This window comes from Uloborus diversus, chromosome 3 (genome assembly GCF_026930045.1).
Source record: "Uloborus diversus isolate 005 chromosome 3, Udiv.v.3.1, whole genome shotgun sequence".
Taxonomy (NCBI): Eukaryota; Metazoa; Arthropoda; class Arachnida; order Araneae; family Uloboridae; genus Uloborus; species Uloborus diversus.
Window position 1 is genome coordinate 163,051,725 of NC_072733.1, and position 27,109 is coordinate 163,078,833.

The 27,109-nt window shown below is 33.1% G+C and overlaps 1 protein-coding gene across 1 annotated transcript in view; it reads left to right on the top strand.

Annotated features, from left to right (window-relative positions):
• Positions 1-27,109, top strand: part of LOC129219029 (kinesin-like protein KIF11-A) — a 75,902-nt gene that overhangs the window by 42,995 nt on the left and 5,798 nt on the right. The window contains exons 10-12 of the mRNA XM_054853349.1: positions 14,275-14,382; positions 20,442-20,540; positions 22,398-22,475. Of these exons, the coding sequence (XP_054709324.1) occupies positions 14,275-14,382; positions 20,442-20,540; positions 22,398-22,475 (285 nt within the window). The remainder of the gene's footprint in view (positions 1-14,274; positions 14,383-20,441; positions 20,541-22,397; positions 22,476-27,109) is intronic.

Here is a 27,109-nt window from a genome sequence, read left to right on the forward strand (position 1 = left end):
TCTGCAGGTTTTCAAAAACAGTGTTTTGAAAAGTGCTTCAGAAGTTCAGGAACAAGTAAACACTCAAACTGCCAAATGTAAATCCTACATAAATCAACTTCAAAAGCAATTAAGTATGATTTTCATTACTTCAACTTAAATAAAAATTGGTTTCACTTTCTTTGCACCCTGTACTGAGATGTTTGCCAATATGTTCTTTGAGTAAAATAAGAATACTATCGTTTATTTATCTCTTAGCCCCCAAATGTCTTGATACGAGCAAAATGCTCATAAAAAGAAGGGAAAACTTTTTTGTTTCAACAACACTTTTATGTATTTCAGCAAGTATTATTTTGTACAACATGTGACATTTTGAATAAATAGTTGAGGAAATATTTCAAACTAAATATATTTTTATACTTTTTTGAAGGAAATAGGTGATTCAAGAAAGCCTCATTCTTGCAAGCTCTTTAGTCACTAAGTTTGACGCAAGTGCTGGAGGCTTAAAACTATAGGGTTGCTACAAATGATTCATTCGTTTTTGAAACTCTACGTATCCAAAAGTATTGCACGTACGAGGATGAGGAATATATGAAAATAACTACAAACTTATCAAAATTTCGAACTGAGTTAACCAGGCGGTAATACAAAAGCAGTATTTTTTAAATGGTGCAATGCAGGGTTGCTACAAGAATTACGTTTTTAAAATAGAATATGCATTTATGGTTCGGGGTAATACGTTCTTGCATGGTCATGTTCTTTGGGGGAACATAAATGACTTTGTTCATGTACCCACTATCAAAATCGAAGAAGAACTCTAGGATAGCATCCATGTGGCAATGATGACTTAACCAGGACAATGGTAGACGCTACCACCAAGACGTAACACAGACACACACGCAAATCAGCTTTTCTTGCTTTGCCGCCATTAAATACTGCACTCGTGTTACCACCTGGTTAACAATTCCAAATCTTGATGAGTTTGTGGTTATTTTCATAACCCCCCTTTGTTTTTCGTGCAATACATTTAGATGTATAGCTTTTCTGAAACCAATGAATCATTTATAGTAACGCAGTAGTCCGATTCATCATTGTTGTACGGCTCTAGTGTCTTAAGTGTGTATTGAGCTCTGTTAAGGTTTTCAATTTGATTCATCATTTTAAAAAATTACTCTGTCGGTAGTACATGCATTCAATAAGCAGCAGAATGAATACTAGGCAGGTTTTAGCTAAAAGTTTAAAGTATCAAAACTGAACACTTGAATTTCGGCATTGATAAACGCGAATTCCCTTGCGTGAATAGCCTCTTTGAAATCAAGTAATCACCTGAAAAATACTTTCTTATTTATATATTATTAAAAACTAGACTCCTGAGAAGATTTTTCTTCAAAATTTTTAAACTTGTAAAATAATGCCAGCATTATACGCACACAAAACAAGGAATTCCTTTTTTTGTAAAATGTCAGTCTTTTTTAACAAGTTTTTACTTGTCATCTCATTTTCTTAGGCTCATTTTTCTCATAGATGCATGCATTCTCTAAGATTTTAATCTGGGTTCTGCGTTGTACAGGGAAATATATTTGTTGCGGGCTGAAATAGTTCTTTACTCATTTCGATATGAGGCGAGTTTAAATAACTTTCTAAATGCAAGATCAACTATGAATAAATCTTCGGATAACGGTATCATAAAATGTTCAAAAAGTTAATGATAAATGAATACTTAAGTTTTCGTACGCAACGCACAGTTTTGCAGAGTCATGTGCTCTCATTTAAGCAAACATTTTGCGAAATTTGAGGACTACTGTAATATTCCATGCATTGTTTGTCACGGGATTGTTTTTCAATTGACAAACCAGAACGCCTTAATATGGCACTTAAAGATCGCATTTATCCCATAACGATACAGTTTTTCAAAGCAAGTTACAACAATATCCTGCTATAGCGAGGCAATAAGGGATTTCCGATTCGTTGAGGCTTTAACGATTCCGTTTGTTAAAATAGGGGCGAACGGGCGAAGAAATCAGGTTTGAGTTGCGATATTGAAGCTATCTAAGAATTTTTCATTTAAACCAATATAAATGAGTTCGTCCGATTTCAGGAATCAAGTTACCATGCCACACTGTACTGCTACCATAAACCATAGACAATATCTTTGCTGCTATTCCAAATGATTATACGTTTAGAGCATGAAACTAAAATGTAAGTTAATGGAAATCACTCATCAAGTTTTCCGAAACTTTTATTGCGTATTCTTTTCATTTCCGTGAAATAATGGTACATCTTTAAAGCTTTATTTTAAGTTCTTCCCAGTGTCTATCCCTTTTTGAGTGTTTTTTATTTCCTTTTACAGAAAAGGAAGCATTGTAGTCACAAAAAATACTTCACTCAAAAATTGGCCTTAATTTCCATTTGGCTCGCTCCTGAATGAATATTGAGTTTTTTTATAAACCCGACCAGTCGTGGATATATGCCTAAGAACGTATAGGCACCCGAAGTGTCCATTTTGACGATCCCCCAGATTATTACGAGTTTTCTCATGACGTCCGTATGTGCGTATGTATCTCGTATAACTAAAAAAAGGTATGTCCTAGAAAGCTGAAATTTGGTACGTAGACTCCTAGTGGAGTCTATAGTTGTGCACCTCCCCTTTTGGTTGCTTTTGGATGTTCCAAAGGGATCTTTTACACCTTTTTAGGGCTTAATCATTGTTAATCTCACGGCAAACTCAAGTGGTGTTATAATTTGGCAAACACTAGGCAATGTATCACCAAGCTTTTGGTCGCCAAGTTTTGTCACCAATTTGGTGACAAATTTGGTGTTTTTTTTAAAATCTGGTTTCAATTTGGCCATATTTAGAGAGTTAACCATTGAATCTCATTAAAACTGCCAATATTGGGAAAATTGATCTATATAAAACGTTTTCTTTGCTCCAGTTCGCAACAAACTTGGGGTGAAAATATTTGAAACGTTTCTTTGCTTACTATGAAGCATTATTATCATTAAATTGGAGTAAAAGGAAGTCATGTGATGCACACATCAGCTCGTTTTTCTTTCACTTATTATTGCAAAAATTGTTTTAAATAGTCTACTGATGGAAAATTGTTTCAATATTTAAAACAAATTCAGTTTTTTTAATACGTACATAGCAATGCATTGCTAAGTTACACATCGATGCAAATTAATGAGATTTTTCAGATATTTGATTCATTACTCAAACGCATCCCTCTTATTTTCTGCTTAGTGAACTAATAAAAGAAATATTCTCATATAGAAGTCTGCCTCTTTTTGAATCGTTGGCACCCAGTCAAAAACTTTAATTTATTGAAGCATTGTAAGTCGCATTTTTGCCAATATATTTCGAATATTTTGCTTTATTCTAAGGTAATGCTGAAAATGATTTAAAATAGCTGAAACAAAATTTTAAAGCATCAATTTTTATTGAAGTTTGTGTTTTAAACAAATACAGCAAAATTTTTGTTTAATGGATTTTTTTTTTTTCAAAAAATCTAAAGGATAATGAGATTAAATGTTATTTTAACAATGCGTGGCAGAGTTGTTTCAATATAGCCAAACTACGTTATGGAATTCACACTTATCAGAATCAACAAACTCCTCTTCTGAACGTTTAAAAACTCTTAATGCTTAAAAATGAAATCTTTTTGTTTTGTTAATCAAATATTCGAAGAAACTCGTTCATGATGCCGTCTAAAACTTGTTATCTCGTGCAGAAATGAATTTCCATATAATTTAATCTTTATTAAACAATTTTTTTCTTAAAGATTACAAGCTTTGAAAAGAGTTTTGAAATAAGTAAAATGTATAATTTCCATTCTAGGTGAATATTACAGCTTTCATGAAAATGGGTTTGTAGACATATCTTCACGAATCGACAAGTTAAAGGATGAAAATGCGTCGTTCTGTGAGAGTCTCAGAAGTTTGTCAGAAAACCAAAAATCTTCAATAGAAAATTGGATAAATACATGTGGAGAATATACCAACCACAGTAATTTGGTAAAGGATTTACATGTAGACTTTTTAAATTTTAATACTTATGTAGGTGAAGGAGCATTCATTAAATGAAAACATTCTTCCCTAATAACACTCGTGGGGTTTTAGTGATAAGTTTACATATTGCTAATTTAGAGCAATCGGTTATTTCACGGAATTAGAACATTGGTAAGGTGTATTAACTATTAGAAATCAAGAATACAAAAGAAAAGTAACGCACTAACGACCAAATATCTCAAGTTTTAAGCTTCAGAAAGAAAGGTTGTGAGCTGGAAAATGTTGAATAATAATACAGAACTTAAGGCTCAAATATACAGAGTAAGTACAAATGATGGACCCCAGTTTAAAAAATCTCATTTTCGAAAACACTGTTCATACTAGAATAAGAGATACATGAAGGTAAAGAGGAATATAAAGCTTGACCAAGGAGAGATAGTTTATGGCCTTGAAGCGGAAACATCATTTGTGCCATTTGTAATAGGTTGTTTTTCATTATTTTGTAATAGATAAGATTAACCAGAACTACTCTTGCTACTGGGTGCTTTTTGAATGATTATACCTTTTACAAATGACATAAATGATGATTTCGCGTCAAAGTCATCCGCCATCTCTGTGCGGTCAAGCTTTTGTAATCCAATCCGGTCCTCGCATTTTGTAGTTTCCCTCAGTCAAAGCTTCATATTTTTGTAGTATCACTCTGTCAACAGTTCTTAATGTTGCACAGATGCGTTCAAGAAGTTCTTGCATTGTTTTTGGTCGGTATTTGAGAAACAAGATCTTTGACATAACCCCCCCCCCCCAAAAAAAAAAGAAAAATCAAACGGAGTGTCGAACCATTTTCCTTATTTTTTTTCTGCCGTTACTAAACAGTACAATCTTGTTCATAAAACTGAGAACAAAGGCAATCCGGTAAAACGAACATCCGGGTAGAGGGGAGTATGGGTCGTAAAAAAAACACGTTCTTAAATAAGCAGACTTATTTTTTATCGCGGTAAAAAATTATGCTTTGTGACAAAATTACGCAGGATAGCTTCTTGCAAACACTTTATCATTTATAGTTCAGCTGGTGTCATACTGACGCTCTAAGTGCACCATGTTGTTTGTTAGATTACTATAGTTTATTGTACGACGATCTATGTGGAAGTTGTACATTTAATCAACATAAAAAGCGAATATTTGGTGCAATTATAATTCCATTCTTGCTATCATGATTTACAACTGCAAGTGAATACATTTTTTTCTACACAAATTTGATCCCGAAAAGACAAAAAACCCGTATAACCGGGAGCCGGATTGACGAAATTGTACTGTACTTGCGAGACCACAATGCTTAGCACTCAATGCATCTTGGGTTGTATTGAATGTTCTTGCTCGAGTTGAATGATTCCATGCCCGAAAATTTACCAATCATGGTTCTCTTATCTTTGCAACTGCTATTTAAAGAACGGACATTGACGATTTTGCGCATCCTCATAGTCCACTAACACACGATGTTGGGCACGAAACGAACTCTTCACCAGGGCGTCGGAGTCGGACTGATTCAGGAGAAAAGGAGTAGACAGATTTAAAATACCAGGAGTCTGATACTGGATCACATGTAACCCCACGATATGAAACATTTAATAAAAAAATTTTGAAAAAAAAAAAAAAAAATAGAACCGACTTCAAAGTTGCTTTAAAAAGTGAAAAATAATTTTATTCTTTAAACACCATCGATAATGCTTTTAAACACAATTTTTGAAGTTGGCGCAAAAACAAAACGTAAAATCCAGTGTAACCATGCTTCGTTCATATTTTTTTTCAGAAAAGCATCCAAAGTTACGAACGAAACATTTATATCGTTATTCAAATATGCTGTCATCAATGCATAATTTATGTGATAGTGAAGAAACTGGGCCTGGTTAAATTTATAGTTGTAGTTGAGTTATGGCTGTGAATGATTTTATCTATCGTTTTTGCGCCAACTTCAAAAATTATGTTTAAAAGCATTATCGATGGTGTTTAAAGAATAAAATTATTTTTCACTTTTTAGAGCAATTTTGAAGTCGGTTCTATTTTTTTTTCAAAATTTTTTTATTTCATTCCTTTTAGTGTAAATGTAGGTATTTCAGAAATAGTAAGAAGTTACCATCACGAAACTTCACATTCTTTTCTTAAAAATGCTCCATACTAAAAAAAAAATATTGACACGCGTTAAACTTTAAGCGATTGGCACTAAAAACTTATCTTTGTTCCTCTCTGGAAATCATGTGTAGTTAATTTAATTATAACCATTTAAGTATTGCGTTTTTCCTAACTAATTTACATTTCACAGAATCTAAGTTGCTCATGATGCAATCCTGTATTTTCTTATCTGTTATCGGAATAGATGATAACGATAAAAATACTACAATAGTTGAGGCAAAGCTAATGGTAGCATTGTGAAGGCTAAGCAGATCCTAATCACTGCATCACCTCGCTTCCAGGTTAGGTTTACACCTACTATGGAGCAATAGCACTGAAGAAGGGAAGATTTTGACTAGCCCTTCATTTCCAAACTCACTCCCTATGGAAGTGGATCATTCCATTATTATTGCAGGTGGGGAAAGGAGGAATATTTCTTGCTGAATTTAAAATAGTGGCGCCATCTACTGGTTTCAAATTGAAACAGCAATAATGCTTATCAAGTTTTTTATATTTTAAAATAAAATTTTTCTACAAGCTGAGGTAACTTCACTCCTGGAAAATTATTATTCGGCAAATATTCTCTAACTACGATTTGGAGACATCTTTGCAAGATTGATTTCAAATGTCAGAATATCCCTTTTTATAAGATCGATATGTGTATAACCGTATTTTATCATTTGGCAGAATTTGAAATTCTGTTCCGCAAATTAAGAATTTCTGCCCTCCCAAACTTAATTTGGGGCGCCCTACCTACGAGTTACATTTCAAGCTACGTTTCTTTTGTTCTAATTGTACTTTTGAGTCGTTATTATTATAAAATCACTTTCTTCTCTACTTAATTAATTTTTTAGAAAAACAAAGAAAAAAAAGAGCAAAAAATGAATTGTATACTTTGCTTACTGAAAATTATTAAATCTGTACTCGGTTCATGTTTTGAATTTTTTAACAAGACTTATGAATACTTGATTAGAGTCAACATTGAGTTTAAGAATTTTATGAAAAATTTGATTTGTATTTGTGTTAGCTGTATTTTAAAGGATTGATCAATTGTCTTTGATTGATCATTGCACAGAATCTACTGGAATATATAATTAAAGGTATTATTGATTGAATTTATCTAAATTTAAGATTCTTTTTTTTTTTTTTTTTTAATGAGTAACTGCCCAAAATGTTTTCATCACTAAAGTTCATCCAAATTATTTTATACACAATCAAATGTTTAACTAAAGATGCTATCTTAATTCCTTTTAAAGTAAGCATTCTGCATCATTAATCATCAACTTAATGCAAATATATGTTATATTGCATGAGGTTCTGCCTTAGCCCTGGCTTAGGTGCAGTAATTTACTGTCATAACCTTAATGTTTCAGTTCACTTTCATTTAAATTTGGACATTTTGCAGAGCATTTATAAAAATAAATTTCATTTTTTGTGAATGAAACAGGGCCATATGCAAGGAGGTTTATAGGGCTGTCCCCCCCCCCCCCCCCACTGAAGTTTTCGGAAATTATTTTACAAAATGCTCATTGTTGCACTTTTTTTTGCTTTCAATTTCATTTCAAAAAGTAATTTATTTTTTTCAACTTCATTCGAAAAATGAAATTAGTAGTATGTAAAATTTGCAAACTTAAGTGTTGCACCTTCCGTATTTATTTTTATTGCAACTATAAGGCAAAAAGGTAAAGAACATAATTTTTTAATGAAACTACAGCATTTTTCTTCAGATTTAGAAAACCTGTAGATAATTGGATTTGAATGTACAGTAAAACGCCCTTCTAACGGACAACCCTCAAAGGCGGACATTTTTTTATTCCCCAGTTCCAATGCAAATAACTTTATTAAACCCCTGTCCTGCGGACACTTTTCTATTGCGGAAAAAAAAGTTTGTCCCGTTAGTGTCCGCATTAGAGGGATTTTACTTTAGTCTGTTTTCTATTTCCCTAATTTTGTTTTATATAAGTTCTTAAGCATGAGATTTTTTTTTTTGCAGTTTTACATTTCAGGTGATAGCATCGAATTTCTTTAAAATTGAACATACAATGCTTGATATTTAACATGTTTTATTTATTGAATAGGCATTGATTATCTAATAAACACACAAGGGAGTAGGGCTGCAAGGTCCGACTTTACTGATTATGAGCTATAAGAGTCAGAAGCCAAGGCTCAGATCTTACCTCTAACTGTTTGTAATATAAAAACTACAAAATCTCAAATTTACCCAAAAACAAAAGTTTGGTTATGGCCCTGGGTTTGGTTATAGTTATATATGCTATATTCATCTTACAATAATAATTTGATAAAATATCCTTTTCAAGTTACACACAATTCTACCATGTAGTAAAACATAGTAGAAAATTACGTTTGATTGAAAGGTTTGTGTGTACTGAAGACCCAATGTTGACCCAAAAACTGTCCTACAATATTAGCAGTATACTTTTATTCTATTTAACTGGAAAGTTGCTAAAAAATTAATAAGTTAGAAAAAAGTTAATAGTTCGAGATCCATCAAATAGCATATTTTGCAGAATACTGAACAACAAATATTAGGTTAAAAATCTAACTGGACATTCGGATGAAATCCGAACATTTAGATCTAAGTTTTTAACTGTAATATATTTATTTCATGCCATTTAATATAGAAAAGGTTTATCTATACTTTTTTGTAAAATGTCGATGCATTTCCATTCAACTCCTAAATTTTTCCACATTGAGTATAGTTGTTAATTTAAAATAAATAAAAAATGAAACATCTTTTAAATTAATATAGAGATTGAAAATTTGTTTTATATTTATAAGCAATTCTGCATCGATTGATACTTAATTTCTTGATAGATATGTCTTTTGATATCTTTGTAGCACACTATATTATAAAGAAAGAGTACAAAGAGTTCACATACAAATAAACCCAATTTGCTTAAAATATAGTAACAATTTATTCAGAAGTATTTTTTAACAATTTTTACTATGAAAAATAAATTTTCAAACATCGACCAGAACAGGCACGTCAGTAAGGAACACTAATCACTGATCAAGATCATTAATAGTAATTTAGGGCTATTAAACATCTAGAGTTCTAGTTGAACATTAAAATACCAGAAAGAATGCACATTACAGTTCTTTAATATGTATAACTAGAAAAATCACAAGAATCATGGGAATAACTTATAGATGATTCATACAAAGTTCATGTATCTATTTAAATCATTAAGTTCGTTATAAACATTGTTAACATAAGGATACTAAAGCATAGTGATTTTTGGCATTTTTAAAATTTTAACTTAATATTCAGTTTCTCCTTTTCTGTACACCTATGACAGCATATATTTTTAAAAGGTAAACTTGACAAATATAACCAGCACCCCCCTTAATCTAAACAATAACAATCAATGAAGACTGAAAAAAGGTAAACAAAAATGAAATGCTTCAGATTAAAAAGTTCATTGCTAATTACATCTACTTTTTCTGTTTTCGTTTTGGAATTTTGAAGGTTCTTTGAGGACATATTTTTTTATTAGCAGGGATAGATTTGGAAGTTTGAAGTTCAAGTTTAGATTTTTTGTTCACTTCTAAATATCCTTGAATATTTTTCAAATTATCTTCTACATACTGCAGATCTTCGAAAGAGTCCGATGATTGAATTTGGGAAGAAATATTTTTCCATAATTGTTCGAGAAAGAACTTTTTGTCATTTATATCCTTATGAGGTCTTTTATGTAACTGTTTCAAAATAATATTCTTTTCAACATTTTCAGAAACTTCTTTTTCTGTTACATCAATGAGTAACTCTCCTTCCTCGGCAGATGTACTCGGAAAACTCAAGTTGTTTTCTCGAACGATGTTAAACTTCTTGCAAACAAAGTGGATATGTTTGCAAATAACAAATCTTATATTGAAATCAACACAAGAGCATGATAGTGTATGAATGCAAACATTGCAATCAATACACGCAGTTGAGCAATCACATTTATTATCTTCAACTTCCACATCATATGTAATGATACCCTGACCTTGAATTTTGCTAACAATGAACAAGTTGCTGTTCATTTTTAAAACTGTATACATGCTTTCATCCATCGTTTCACTTTCTGCATGTCTCTTCCTAATAAGTTTGACACGGTTTGTTAACTTTCCCCTTTCGATGGATACAAAGCGATTAATTAGTTTTTTGGTTACTGCTTTTAGGATGATGTTTAACGATTTATCCAGTCTTTTCATCACTAAACCACCTGCTTCTTCGTACTTGATTTGACGGTGCCACCGCTCAAGCTTCATATTCGTATTCACTTTAAGTCCTTTTCTGTAGCAGTATGCCCACTTCTCCTCTCTGCATAAATAATATTCTTTAAAATAAGTGAGAAAAGCTTCCTCCTTTTCATATTCAGTTAAAAAATCTTCAACATATTTCTTGAAAGTTGTAACATCTAATTCATGTAGTAGTTTCTTTAAGTCACTTTTCATGCTCTCTCTTATTTCGTCATTTTTTACTTTAGAGTTCAAGTTTTTGTTGAAATTTTTCATAATGTGCCATGCGCACAGCAAATGCTTTGGTTCTTTTTTGAACACCTTTTTCCACGCATTTAAAAAAGAGGTTGTGTCATCAGTCATTAATACTTCAGCCTCAAAATCTTCTAACTTTTCTTTGAGGGCGTAGAAAAAAGGTTCAAAACTTTCTGCAGTAATTCTTTTGGAAAAAAAAATTGCCACTGGTAGTCCTTCATGGTTTTTATCATGGACTAGAACAGTTGTTAAATAAAATCCATATTGGTTCGTACCATGTGTCGAATCCAACATTATGCATTCTCTACCGCACAAATCTAACAGTTCTATTTGGGCTTCGGTAGAAATCCCCAATAAAAATTCTTCTTCATCAATAAAAGGATATCCTTCTAGTTTTTCCCCGACTGGCTTGTACAGAAGCACCGGATTATAGTTTTCCTGCATCATTTTTTGCACAGTTATATCAACAGCCATTGCATCCTCTTTATGTACAACGCTGCTGACATTAAAATCCCTTGCAACATTGTAAATATCTTGCCGTGTTGTTAGGCTCAATCGCTTGCTTGGGGAGAACTGAGCTTGTGTTTTATCCATGACAACAGTGATTGGAACACCAGAGCTCAGCAAATTAGCTATTTTGTTACGTTCCTCTTTTTGCAAATGTAGTTTGCCAACTTCGCATTTATGTCCAACATGGGTAGACTGATATTCTACCGTAATTTGAGTTGCCTCATGAACAGTTTCTGTAGTTACTTTCATCACTGCAGGACAAGTGATGCCAGTTTTAATTGTTCCAGAATATTTGGAATGCCGTTTTTTACTACCTGCTGGATTTTCACAGACTTTTTGTTGACCACTTCTGTGACATCTGAAGTATCTAACTTCTGAATTTTTGTTGATTTTAGTTGCGTGCAGGGCAAAGGAAGAAACAGTTTGCTTCTCAATTTCAGCTTTCCACTGGTCAAAATCAGACTGACAAAAAAATACCTTGTTAAAGAAACTTAACTTTATGCCAGGGTGTTCATCCACAATGTGTTTATGCAGATCTACAATTGTTCGTGTTTTCTGATTGCAAATTCCACATATTTGGGAGCCAGTTCCATTATCTAAGGAATGAATTTTTTTTTCATGTCGGCGCAGATTATCTTTTCGGGAAAACGTTATACTGCATAAAGAACATGAAAATGTCTTCACTTCTTGAGCAAGATGTAATCCTGTGTCCGTCGTGTTCTGTGTCCGTTCCGTATCCATTAATTCATCATCCAAAGTCCGTTCCGAGTCGTCAACATTATTGTCTGAAGTCAATATTTGATCCGTATCCATTAATTCATTATCCAAAGTCCGTTCCGAGTCGTCAACATTATTGTCTGAAGTCAATATTTGATCCGTATCCATTAATTCATTATCCAAAATCCGTTCCGAGTCGTCATCCAAATTAATTGAAGTTGGCCCTGAAAAGGGCCGTTTTGTTTTAAAATGGTCAGACATAGCAAAATAGCACGCTGTAAACACAATCGTAGCCACAGAATATAAAAGAAACAATTCCCCCGCTCTTCAGCGCTAAGTTTCTGAGCATGCGCATTAGTTTGTTTCGAGAGCAGCGAAAATCTCTACCTTCCCCACCTGTAAGGGAAATGGAACGATCCACTCTCGTAAGGAGTGAGTTTGGAAAAGAAGGGCTAGTAAGATTTTGATAATTCACATAGGGTTACTATAAATCAGCAGGGTTACTAAAATAAAATTATTTACGCCAAAAATGAGACGACAGCGCCAGATTCCCCATTATCGAAATATCCGGTGAAGAAATTTGATGCTTGCTTCAGAGAAGCCTTCATTCAAAATTATCATTACAATTACTATTAATGTTACTGTTGTATGGCACCAAACTGTCATAACAATGGGTTTCATATTTAATCATTTAATAGGGAAATTGCATGAAATTTATAGTTTTTTGCCCATAACTTTTTTTCTAAAGGACAAATAGGGTCAAACAAAGTAATGGGAACTAAGTTGAGCCATCCCCTATCCATTAAAAAAAATAATCATCAAAATCGGTTCACTAGGTGAGACGCTGTGAGTGGACAAACGAAAAAAAAAAACATACGGTATGAACTGATAACCGCCTCCTTTTTGAAGTCGGTTAAAAAAATTAATCTTATAAAGGTAATAATTCATGTTTTCTTTATAGAATGTGTAGAAAGTTAGGTACTGTTAATCTTCATCTTTTTGAGCTCAGTTTTTTTACTGTTGGAATTCACAACTTTTTAAAATTTCTACAAAAAAAAAAAAAAAAAACATGCCCGTTTACTAAAAAATGTCTAGGAAATTGGGTTTTCCTAAATTTTTTTTGTAACTATGTTGTTTTTTAAGTAACGTTTTAACGATGCAGCTTATCAAGTACCGCTACTTAAGAAGCTATAGGAACCATTATGGAAGTCCAGTTTCCTAGAAATTTTCTATTAAACGGCCTTTTTTTACAGTAGGGTAGACCAGGGCACGTTTACGCAGTGCCATTTTTTCAAAATGAACTATAAATGGAGAGCCAACAGTCATAACAGATTGATGCTGCTCTTTAGCACATGTTCACATAAGTTTTTGAGCATCAGTCGAACTTCGGTCTAGCATGCAGAAATAATAATCTGTTTTTTACCAAGTTGAGTAAGTTTTTTGTGTTGAACGTTTTGAAGCTTATTGTGAATCAATAATTATTAGTTAAAAAAGAACAAATACATAAAACTTAGCAGAATTTTATCCATTTTTGAGAATTGTACTTGTATGAAGTGAAATGTTATTTCTTTTTTATCACGTTAAAAATATATCCAAACTTGGCGACGGGGCAAGTTTACGCATTGACGTCGGAGCACTTTTACGCACGTTCTTACGGTGTCTTACTTCCAAACGTGCCCTGACGCTTTTTTCGCTCCGAACTGTCTCAAACCTTTTTAGTATTTTCAGGCTCTTAAGTTTTGAAAACCACCATTTATTTTTTAAACAAATTCGTATCTTATAGGTTACAATCATGTAGTGCTGTTTCTTGCTCATTCAACTTTTACTTCATACACTATTCAGTCTGAAATAAATTTGCTTTATTTTAACGATGGTAAGACGTTATGTTCGAAGCACTAACAGAACCACGTTAGGGGACAAAATAAATTTACGTAAACGTGCCACGTGTCCAGGGTAAGTTTACGCAACCGACGTGGACTCAAAAATAATATTTTTAACGTTTAAAAATCCAAACTGAGCAACAAGTGAATATGCCAATTTTGACTCCATTAACTGCTTCATAAAATCGCCATGTCTAAAATTTCCTAAGTTAAAACATAAAAATTAGAAAATTCATTGAAAAAAATCCTTGTAAACGTGCCCCGGTCTACCCTATATTACACGCGTCTCTTTTTTTACAATAGCCTGTCTCGATTAATTTTAAAAAAGGGAGGAAACTGCTCATTACATTATTAGTTTCGACGCATTTCAGTAGTGTAATTTTCTGTTCTACTCCAGCTACTTCAGAATAAAAATACATCCAAGCCTCGAAACTTTAACCAATGAAAGTTTTCTCAAATGTTTCATTAATACTTAAATACTTTTTTTTTTGCTTTTTACTCATTAAATGTTTTTCAGAATGCTAGGGACTTTGTGGCTTTCGAAGATTTACTAAATGCATTTGAAAACAACTTGTCGGTTATATTTGCTTCCTTGAAAGAATGGAAAGACGATCTATATACCAAAGTAAGTAATTGGGTTACAAACTAATAATTTTATTTTGTTTCGTGTACTTGTTGAAAATAAGGTTGTGTTACAAAACGTCAATAAAGAATTAGAGAAAACACGTAGAGCGCTTCTAAGTCATGATATTAATGATACAGTAAAACCTGTAAAGTTGACCACCCTTGTAAGTTGACCAGCTGTCTAAGTTGACCGCTATTTTCAGGCACAGAATTAGAGCTTATCATATAATTCAACCTCTATAAGTTGACCACCTGCTTAAGTTGACCACTAAAGAAGTGCACTGCAAGTGGTCAATTTACACAGGTTTCACTGTATTAAAATATTTTGCTTAGCAGTTCATAACATTGGAGAACAGTATTTCTGTTGCATTTATATAAGCACTTGATCTTACCTAGTTTGGGTGTGGTGATATCAAACATGCAATTAGTTTTTTCCACAAAACTATTTTCAGTTCAGTTTAGTCTATTTTCTTCCGAATGCTCAAATTTGTTCTGGGCCTATAGGTTTATTTACATTTTTGTATAAAACAACATCATAAACTGATATACTGCCCTATTGCATCATAAACTCATTCTGCTGTCTAAATATTGGAGGTAACACCCGATTTTCCAATAAAACCTGAGATAGCATGGAAATCAAATTCAGTCAAGTGCCCATACTTGGGACAGTACCCTAACATGGGACATTTTGCCAAATTTAGTTTTAAGGGCTGGTACACCTGTTGGTGTTTTATCAAGAAGAAATAAATGATATTACACAATAAATAAGTAGTTATTTTATGAGGCTATGTGAATTGAACTTTGATGTATCAGCTTTATGGGTTATTTTTATAATTTCGAAAATTTCGCAAAAATATGCGATTTTTAAGCCTGGAAATAACTTCGGTTACCTACGCTAAATGAACAGCATTTGAATAAATTTGTTTCACAATTCATCTCGGCTATGTATCTGTACCTTATTTAGGCAAATTCAATTCCACCCAACTAATTCAGTTGAACTTATTTATTCATAAATTTGAGAAATTGCAACTACGCTCCAAATTTGGGACACTGTTCCAAGTTAAGGTAGTAAGGCATAAAAAGTGTCTATAAGGAATATTGAGGAAATAAAGTGTATAGTTAATATTAAAAAAAAATTAGACACAAAAATTTTAAAAATGATGACTATTTTGATGACAGTAAATGTATCATACCATAACAGGACAGAACAGGTTGTCATTGACAAAAAAAAAAAAAAAAAAAATAATTTGATGATGAGCAAAGATGTTTTGCCAAAATATTACATATATTAGTTCTACTAATGAAAATGAGTCCCAGAGTATAGACTAATTTATTTGTAGTGAATTTCACGTATTATGAAGGAATGAAAATGAATGTGAAAAGCTGTGAAATTAGGGACATAGAGAGCTAAAATTAGCTGTCTTAATAATTATTTGGGTTCACCAATTGTTTTTATTCTTCCAAATATAGAGGGAAAAGCCTAAATATTACGTTCAAAAGAATTAAGAAGGCTGGGGAGACATTCAATGTTTTCAGGGGCAAAAAACATTCTGAAATCATTGAAAGTTTACAAGATTGTATTATTTCTATCTAATATTTTTTTCTTTATTAAGTTGTAAAAGAAACTTCTTTTAAATGATAGTTGGTGTCCGAAACTATTATCTATTGCTAAACACATGAAAGAAAGATAAAAATAATAAGTGTTCTAAGTTAAAGGGAGATATCTACACATCTATAATACCTTGTCTTGAGGTGAGGTACTAAGGCAAACCATAAAAATAGAATAATTCGTTCGAATGGAAAACATATGATTGATATGCTACTAAAGGTAAAGCATCAAAACTGTCCCAAGTATGGGCACTTGACTGCAAGTGCTTTTCTTCCGAAAAAAAAGTCCATGGATTTCAAATCCCATTTTTGAAAAAATGGTTGCTTAAGAATGAAGTCATTTTTTTTCTTATATCCTGAAGGCTGCCCCAGCTGCTTTTTTGAACAAGTTTTAGGTTAGTGGTTCTTAATAAGGGGTACGCGGTTAACTAAGAAAAAGTATTTAAAATTTTCTTGATAACAATATAATTTAGTTGCGACAATATTTTAATATGTGATCGTAAATTCAACTTCAAGCATAGGAATATTTTTTCAAAATTAACTTTTAGGCTAGTATTGGAAAAAAATAAGCAATCGTTGATTTAAAGTACCTTTTGGGGCTTGCGACAACTTATTTCCGCAAAATATGGTTTTGGAGTTTAACTTACCTGAACATCAAGTACGGAAACAATCGCATGTTGATGATTTGGTGCTGTATTTGCACAAGCTGGAGCTACACATAATAAAGAAAATAAGCCCGAAGTTCCCACTAATTATTTCATTCCCAAACGTTTTTAATTTTATGTCTGAATAATGAAAACATAAAAATAAAACAACCATTAAAATTATAAATTATTGCTATGAAGTTAAATTTGTCATAGTATGTAATTAAATTTAATGGTTAAACAGTTTAACGTTTATTTATGTAACATATTTTAACGCAACTAATGGTTTTAGTAAGGGGAATGCATAGTTAACGATATACACAAAGAGGTACATGGATTAGAAAAGGTTGAGAACCCCTCTACTAGGTCATTCCATTTTTTGCTAGACGAAAGTTTGCCTTCTTAAAGCACATTTTTTACAAATAAAATATCGCTTCTTTGCATTGAACGGCTTCTTTGAACATGTGTAATTAAAATAAGCCGTCAACTCGTAATGCACGACGATTTTTGATGTGACTACTGTACAATGTACATACTATACGTAGCTGAACGCAAATGAAAGAGCACAAAACTACTTTGCCATCGACTCTCTATATATTACTCAACAAAATAGTAGGCGATTTAGTTTCTCTCATCTTCAACATTAACTCCATAAAAACGTTACTTTAATCTCTGAACATAGATTATAGAGTTTAATCTTTCAAACTGTCTTCAGGTTCAGCAAAAATCTTTTTATGCTAATTGTAGCTATGTTTCCCTTTTTTACTAGTTGAAGGAACAGGAGCAGTTTCTTTGTTTGTGCCTAACTGATCAAATGAATTCGGTAGAGACTGTAACAAAACAAACAAGCGATTTGATGAGTAATTTGACTGAGGCATACGAAGGATACCGCTCAATCGTTTCACAAACTGCTAACCGTGAGATGACTAATAAGGTAGGTTAATATCATATAAAATTGCACTTGCAGATGATGTAAAGTAAAATATTGTCTCTGTTTTTTAGATAAGGCTCTATTCCTCAACAATTTGGGGGGAAAACTATGCACTACTAAACACCCCAAAAGAAAAAAAAAATTCAATAAATTCATTGGTGGACATTTATGTCTATTTGGCAACTGATGTATACAGTAATAAGTTAATAATCATCTATGAAGATCACCGAAAAATAAGTTAAACTTGCAAAGTCGCTTAGTGAGAACCAGGAGTTACTACTGATAGTTTTGACAATAAAGATATAAAGTACAATCCATTTTTGATTTTTACTTAATACACTTTTTTTAAAGAGAATTTCGTTTGTGCTGCTATGATTCTTAGCTTAGTTTGAGTTACCATATTACCTAATTGACTTCCTTTAAGCGAGGAGACATGTAGAAACGGATTTTGGTGAAACTCTGTACTAATTAGTTTGTTTTCAGGAAGATTACTTAACTTAAATGTATACCTTTAGGATGTATCAATTAACTGTATTACGTGACAAAACAGTTTTATATCATCTAACACTATTAAACTTTATCTTATCAACTTTTATAGAATCATATTTTTCTTCGAGTAGCATTCGGTAAAGCGAAGAAAATTACTATCTGTGGAGGCTGGTTGGATGTTTGTCTCAGTGGAAGGAAATTTTATATATATATATATATATATATATATATATATATATATATATATATATATATATATATATATATATATATATATATATATATATATATATACGCACACACACACACACTGAAGTGTGCCAAAATGACTGGTATACCTTGCTAATACCGTATTCGGCCCAGCATGGACTCAGCTAATGTTTGGAGTAATCCTGGAAGTAATGTACACCATGAATCCTGCTGATAAATCCACAAATTCATAGTAGGGTGAGGTGGTGCTGATTTCAAATGAAAAGCAAGCTTCAAGGCATCCCAGATATCTGCGGATTTAAATGGCCAACGGAAATGTTTGAAGTCGGAAGATTATTTCTGCAGCTCCTCTGTAGCAACTCCTGAGGTGACACATTGCCCTGATGGAATTGTTCACGTCCATCAGAAGGCACAATGTATATGAATAAATGCAAGTGGTCGGATAGGATGCCTTCGTATTTTTTTACCTGTCAAATTGTTATCTAGACGCCTTATGTGTCCGATATTACGGCAACTGACCACGCCCAATACACGATAAAGCCTCCACCAGTTTGAACAGCCCTTTGTTGACATGAAGGGTCCATGGATTCGTGTGGTTGTCTCCAAACCAGTGCACGTGAGTTGACCGGTGCACTATGAAAAGAGACTCGTCAGACCATGCAAGGTGTTTCTAGCCGTCAACAGTCCATGGCAGAGTTGGCGAGTTCAGGTGAGAGCTTTATGTCGTCCTGTCCCTATCAACAATAGTACATAGGGTGTTTTCGATTCTGAAAGCTCCAATTCCTGATGATATGTTGAACAGTTCGGAAACTGACACTTGTGGATGCTCCAGAATTGAATTCTGCTGCAATTTGGGGGAGAATTTCTCATCTGTCACGTTTAATACTTCTCGTCAGTCATCTTTGGTCACATTCTATAAGTCTTTTCCCCGGACTCCGTGATTTCCGAGATTCGATGTTTTTCCGGATTCTTTATGATTACGGTAAATTCGAAAAACTGACACAAGGGAAATTCCCACTTTCATCGAAACTTTGGAGATGCTATGGCCTATCGCTCGCACACAAAGTAAGCCACCATGCTCTAACTCGCTTGAATTAAGATTACTTGCCATTGTAGCCTAAGTAGCTGGTCTAGAAACCTTGCCAGACATTTGTCGTCTGGTATAGAAACTGCAGATCGCATTACATTAATCTCATTGGCTTCATGCCGCTGCTTATTGCATTCACAATCATATACCAATTATTTTGGCCCTTCAATGTGTATATGTGCAGTCAACTCTTGACAACTTGAAGTCCGAAGGGACTGGCTAAAACTTTCGAGTAATCATCGGTCCATCGGCCAGAAAATTTAGGTTTTGAATAACTACATTTCCTCGGCAGAATTCTGAACTGCGGAATGTCCGTGAAGATATAATCTTAATTCATTGGGAAGAAGATTCTACACCTCAGTTGTGTTGCATTAAAATCAAAGGCAAGGGAATGTTTCATTTTAACATTGTAAATTGCAATATCATTTCTATTATTTTGAAAAGGGTTTTTGTTTGTGGGGGAAGGGGGCGGGGTTGCACCAGCAGTTTCTTTGTTTCATCAAACTTCAAAAGTAAGACATAATTTTCAGGAAAAATAACCCACAAGTCTTATTTTTGCTGTTATTAAAAAATAATTATATTTAAAAAAGGAACTATAGCCTGGGTTTTTGAATCCCATCTGTCAAGCTCGAATGCGAAGCACGGGTCAGTTAGTAATTCAATCAAAAATATTCATATAGGACTAAACTCCGTTCATCTTACGTAACGAAGAACTAATGAAGAAAGAGTAGGGAAAACAATTTTTCATTAAATTGGTGATTGCAGTTGCGTCACCTGGGGGGGGGGATTATGGCGCAGACTACGCCATTGAAATTTTTAGGAGGGAGTTTTTTGAGGGGTATTTTTCACTTTTTGGGGGGTGGGGCTCTTGATTTGAGGGGGGGTCTTCGTGATATTAGGGGATGCGTCCTTGCTCTTCGGGGAGTGGGTAGAGTGAGTACCCCTGGTTATTGAGACAATTTTTTTACACATTTTTTCGCCCAAAAATTCCTTAACAATAAAAATAAAACGAAGGTTTTTTGCATTCAGTAAAAAGATATTCATATTTGATTTGTTTTACAAGTACGAAATATTTTATATTTCACTTTCAGAATTGGGAAGAACATATAAATGCTGTTGAAAATGTGGTGTGCTCTTTGGAAACGTTCTGCAATAAGAACATAAAAGAAGAATTCGAGAATCACCTATCAGTAAGTTATCTCCTCTTGTCAAGCCTATTTTCTAAAATTTAGACTTACTCCTTTGAAATTTAAAAAAAAAAAAATTGTAAATTTGCATCTCATCCCCCTCTTCAAATTTATACCAGAGCATGGTAATTTGAAGTTGCTTTTTTGCCTTCCCATTCATGAGTAGCACTTGACTTAGTTTTAAAACTTTAAATTGAATTATATTTCCCAGGAAAAATGTAAACCTTTTCTACCAGGCTCCTACAAGCTTTTAGCCTTTTTAGCTTACTTTTCTGTAAAAGTTGAAAAAACAAATAATAACGCATCGTATTAACGTCTCTTGAAACAAAGATAAGTCAAAAAATTAAATATTGAAAAATGTAAAACTAGAAAACAAGACTATGGAGATCGAGATATGTCTGCTTGTCCGACGTTTTTCCTTCGCCTAACTTTTATAGACATTCATTCCATGGCAGCGAAACATGTTATTTTTTAAAGATTTCGATCATAAGAAAATTTTGGATCATCATCATTTGTAATAGGTAGAATCAGCCAGAAAGCGCCGAGTAGTAAGAAATGCGTTCTCTTTGATCTGACCAATTACAAAATAATAACAAACAACCTGTTATAAATGATGGTTCCGCTTCAAGGTCATCTGCCATCACTCCATTTCCAAACTTTACCCCATTCCCATGCGGGTGTGTAATTTAATTTTGATCAGTTGAGACTCTTAACATTAGCACTATAGGAAAATGTGAAGCACATAGAATTCTGAACTAGAAGGCAGAATTAATTTGAATAAATTTTTAAAGAAAACTTGATGTAATGAAAATGCATAAGATCACTTTCAGGGTATTTTCTAGCCAATTTATTTTTTTTAAAACCTTAGCACAAAAGGAGAAACGAAAATCTTATTTATAAAAACCACAATATTTTTGTGCTGAACAACCAAATACGGTTTTAGTTTTGTTTCAGGAAGAAGAAAATGGTATGAAAATCGCAATACATTTGCTAGTGAACTTAGCACTGACAAAAACTTGAGATTAAATGGAAAAAGCGATATCAAAGCACGTTTTTTTCTTAGGAAAAAAAAAAGAGCTGTATGTATTTTAATTTTAAATGATTTATTGAAACGATATTTTTTTTTCAGCCTAAATTTGCAATAACTTTTTCTGCCCGAATATACGATCAAACAGTAAAATATGTTTTTACGAAGTTGCTCAAAAATTTGCTGAGTATTGTAAAATTATTCTTGCTTTTTTTCTTTAAATTCAATATTTTATGTTGCAGACATTTTTCTAAGTAAAGGTTTATGTTTCCGATACGCTTGTATGCTTAAATATTGGGGAAAAGTGTTTGAATTTACAAGCTTTCGTTTAAAATTTATTAATAGTTGGAATCTACTTATATGTTTGAAAGAATGACTTGTTAACTTGTTTTTTACAATTAATAGTTTTCTAATGCATTTTTTCGTATATTTCAGGCTCACTTAAAATTGAAAGATTTCACAAGTATTGGGAAGCAAGTTTCATCAAATATGCTACAGTGAGTCTTTTCACACAACTTTAATTTTACATAGAATTAAATATCATCGAATAAAATGAAAATTTCAATTTCATTTGCAGATTTTGTGACTCATCCGTGAAAGCTTTTGATGATCTGGGTAAAAATCTTGAATCCAGGAATCTTTCAGAAATTTTTCCAGAAAATATGGTAATAATATTCTTGATGTCATGTGTTTTAATAAGAATAATTGAAATAGCATTTCTGTTCAGCGCTTCGATGAAATATATTGTTTTCTTTATAACTTCTTAAAGCTAAAGGAAAATATATCCAATAATATTTGCTACTTTTTAATTGATAATGCTTTCTTTTTTACAGAAAAACCTTACTGGTGCTGATTTAGTTAACTGCGATAAATTAGATCAAAAATCTTCCCAACTTGTGTCGATGTCAAAAGTAAGTTTTTTTCTTCTTCCAAATAAATTTGAAAATTTAACGCGTCATGGCAATTGAAGCGAAGTTGAATGCTAATGCTGTAGTTAAATGAAAAATAGGGGACTTTACCCTTAAAAACATCGCATTGCCATTTGGCAACAGACCCAATTTTGTCTTCTGAAATTCTATGACAACAAATTAAAACTCTGCAGTTGCCAATAACCACGAGCATACTCACTGAAGATGCTATTAAATCATTTTCAATCTTGTAAATGCAGCAATTTGGTGGAAAACAAAAACTAGACTTTTTTTTTTTCCAAAGTTCGCAAATGTAAAGCTTTTTTTTTTTTTTTTTTTTAGTTTAATGCGCTTGAGAAAGCATACTTCTTTCAATTCTATGACAAATAAATTTACTCTTGCTTAAATAGTAAGACATTTTTTGAATTTTTATCAATGTTTTGGGACATTTGATGGAAAATTATTTGTTGTCTTCTATGTTACTACCCAATGTTGCCAGGTTTTTGTTTTACCCTGTACCATCTCTAAATTAAACTATGATTTTTGTAAATATTTTTCTCATGATGTGAACAGAAGTTTAAAGCCAAAGAACATATTTAGTAGTGTTTTTTAAAAATCATGCTTATAAGAATTAAATCAAAGAGAAATTAGCATACTACTTTAGTCAAACATTTGGCAATAAGCTTAACATTACAACGTAATTTCCTACGCTCCGGAAATACAATAATAATTTTGAAGCCACTCAGACAAAAATACCATGCTTTTCAGATAATCATTCAGTTATCATGCTTTTCATGATAACTAACACTTTACAAAATGGAAAAAATTTTTGAAAAAAAAAAACTCTCATTGTCCATTTGGAAGAGTGCTACAATACGAAGAAATGAAATTTTACAGGAGAAGCGTTAGAAGTTGAACTCTTCATGCAATTTGCATTAAGAAAAGTTTTTTCTGTGCTCTCTAGTGGTTAATATTCAAACAAAAAATCGGTCATTATTTTCCAAAGAAGATAACGTCATTTGAAACCGTTTAAGCGCAAAAAAAAAAAGAAAATTAAAAATTTTGTATTGTGGCAGTCTTCTTCAAAATGAGCGATATTTTGGCCACGCTCTTATTTCGGAACATTGGCGCGTTACATTACATTCCCCCCCCCCCTAAGGCTCTTGGTCACATTCACGTGTGCATACTTCAAATAGTAAATGAATAAAATGAAGTAAAAACAACAAAATATCAAATGAATGCTCAAATATTTATTTATTCAAAACTGAATGAAATCGAACTTATGAACTAAATGAAAAACCTCTTCATAAATTAACAATTTATAACATCAAACAGTAACTATACAGTAAAACCTGTGCAAATTGACCACTTGCGGTGCACTATTTTAGTGGTCAACTTAAACAGGTGATCAACTTACAAAGGCTGATTTATATGATAAGGGCTAATTCCGTGCCTGAAAAAAGCGGTCAACTTAGACAGGTGGTCAACTTACAAGAATGGGAAAATTATTAGGTTTTACTGTAATACTATTTATAACGGTTAAATAAAATGTAAATTACCTTACCTAAAATGGTCTTTCCTTCCTTGAATACTTATTTTTTAAGTTCTCCTCAATATGCATTACAAGATCAATTCTTGAAGCATGATGCATTATAGGAAGCATTGGTGTATGAACCTGGTACTCAAGGAAATTTGCGTTAAGCGTAGTATCAGGTTTATTGATATGTGGAGTAAATGTAAACGCGATTGGATTGCTAGGGATGGCCTGCATCTGAGCTCTACAGGGGTCAAAATGGTTAGTGGTTTGGTTTTAGAGGCTTCAGAATCAAAAAAACTAAGTTGGAATGGGGGGCATGGTTTAAGGAGCAGAATTCGAAAGGGTACTAACTATTGGGATTTTAGTAGAAACGGAAATAGGGTGGCTAATAAGAGAAAAGATTTTAACAGTTGGGATTCAAATAATCGTGCAGCATTAAATAAAAGTTAGATGGGCTTACTTAAGGTTTTTTATACAAATGCTCGTAGTATTAGGAACAAGATGGAAGAATTGAAAAGCATAATAATAGACGAGAAGTTGTATATTATTGGAATTACTGAGACATGGGCTACCGAAAGTGATGATGATTTATTATCTATTGCTGGGTATAATTTGTTTAGACAAGATAGAATAGGTAAAAGAGGTGGTGGGGCTCTATTTTTATGTCAGAGACACTTTAACTTGCAATGAATTGATAATTAATGATAAACCTAATGAGATTGATATGATTTGGCTGGAGTTGGTAAGCAATAAGGGCAAAAAACTACGTTTAGGGAACATTTATAGGCCACCCAACTTAGGCCAGGGTCAAGATGAACAGATGTTTAGTATTATTAGTGACATTTCTATCAAGGGGTCAGTTATCATAATGGGAGATTTTAATTTTCCAGGAATTGATTGGAATAATTTTTACCATAGTAATAGCAGAGAAGAGGAATTTTTGAAAGTAATTGACTGTTTCTTAGATCAAATTGTAACTCAGGGTACTCGACAGGACGTGATTTTGGATCTAGTTTTCTGCGACATGGAAGGTTCTGTTCAGGGGTTATGTGTAGGGGGGCACATTGGAGATAGTGACCACAACAGTATTAGGTTTGGGATAAAATTTGATATGCACAAAGTAGAGAATTTTAGGTTTGTGCCCAATTTCAGAAATACTGACTTTTTGGCACTTAGACAGAGTTTGAAAGCATTTTTTTCTTCTGGGTTGGACAATAGCGGTGTGAATCTTCAGTGGGCAGAGTTTAAGGAAAATAAAGCGAAAACGGTTGGGGATCATGTTTCCTTTAGGAGAAAGGGTGTCAACACTAAAATTTGGCCAATGTGGTTCTCCGGGGAAACTAAAGACGCTCTAAATTACAAGCAAGCCGCTTTTCATAGGTTTAGAGAAACTGGTCACAGTGCAGATAGGCTCCAATTTTGTAAGGCAAGGCGTAAATTTAAGTATTTGGTACGGATTCAGAAAAGAGAGTTGGAGCAAAGACTGGCAGATAACATAAACAGGAATCCCAAGAGGTTTTTTGCATACGCTAATTCGGGGAAAGATCGAAATAGTCATATTGGGCCACTCGTTGATGAGCACGGAATTTTAATTCAGGACGATAGTGATATTGCTAATGTTCTTAATAACTTTTTTTCGAGTGTTTTTAACGATAACTGTATCTCAACAGTTGACACCAAAAAGACACAAGCTATAGTACAGCTTGAGGACTTTGTATTTTCCAGGAATGACGTTTTACTTCATTTGAAAAAAATTAAAGAGACTAAGGCTCCGGGACCAGATAATATTTATCCAAAAATTTTAGTTGAATGTGCGGAGGAATTAGCAGATGTAATAGTAAATATTTTCAATGCTTCTTATAACTCAGGGACAGTGCCAGAGGACTGGAAGCTGGCTAACATTACACCGCTCTTCAAAAAAGGGTCTGAAGGGAGTGCGGGATTTTATAGACATGTGAGTCTAACTTCGGTGGTTTGCAAAATTTTTGAAACATTGATGAAAATTAAGATAGTAAATTTTCTAGAGACTAATAATCTATTGACTAGTTTTCAGTACGGTTTCAGGAAAGGTAAATCTTGTGCAACTAATTTATTACATTTCTATGACAAAGTTACCATGGCTTCGGACAATAAGAAGCCTGTAGATGTTGTTTACATTGATTTTCAAAAAGCTGTCGATAAGGTACCGCATGTTGCTCTACTTAGCAAATTAGCTGATATAGGAATGGGAGGGAAAACTTTCATTTTAGTAAAAAACTGGATGACCGGAAGGAAACAAAGGGTAGTTGTAAGGGGAAATTATTCTGATTGGAGTGAGGTCTTAAGCGGGGTTCCTCAAGGATCAGTGTTAGGGCCTGTTTTGTTCATTGTCTTTATGAACGATATTCACAAAAATATTTCTAGGAACATGAATTGTTTTGCTGATGATGTCAAAGTTATGGGGACTGTAGAAAATGAAGAACAAGCAAATCAGCTGCAAGAGGATCTAGATCATATTACGGAGTGGGCTGATAAATGGGGTATGGCTGTTAATGTTGGGAAATGTCAAGTGCTACATTTAGGGCATGGAAATAAAGGTACAAGTTATTATTTGCAAGGTTCAGTCATTAGTCAGGCAGACAAAGTTACTGATCTGGGGGTCTTAATAAGTCAGGATTTAAAGTTTAGCCAACAGTGCAGCATTGCTAGTAACAAAGCCAATAAGATGCTTGGGTTTATCAATAGATCTATTTCAAACAAATCTAAAGAAGTTCTTCTGCCCTTATATAGAAGTTTGGTAAGACCCCATTTTGAGTATGCTGTTCAGTTTTAGTCTCCTTATCTTTAGAAAAACATTAATGTATTGGAAAGGGTTCAAAGGTGGGCTACAAGGCTAATAAATGGAGTTTCCCACTTTGATTATGATTCCAGGCTTAGAAGGCTAAAAATGTACAGTCTTGAGCAAAGAAGAGACCGAGGGGACATGATTCAGTTGTTTAAATTCATTAAAATGAAAGATGTTTTGGGGCTGAAATTTAGCACTGAAAACTGGACAAGGGGTCATTGTTTTAAGCTATTTAAATCTCAGGCAAACATGGATATTAGGAAAAATTATTATTTT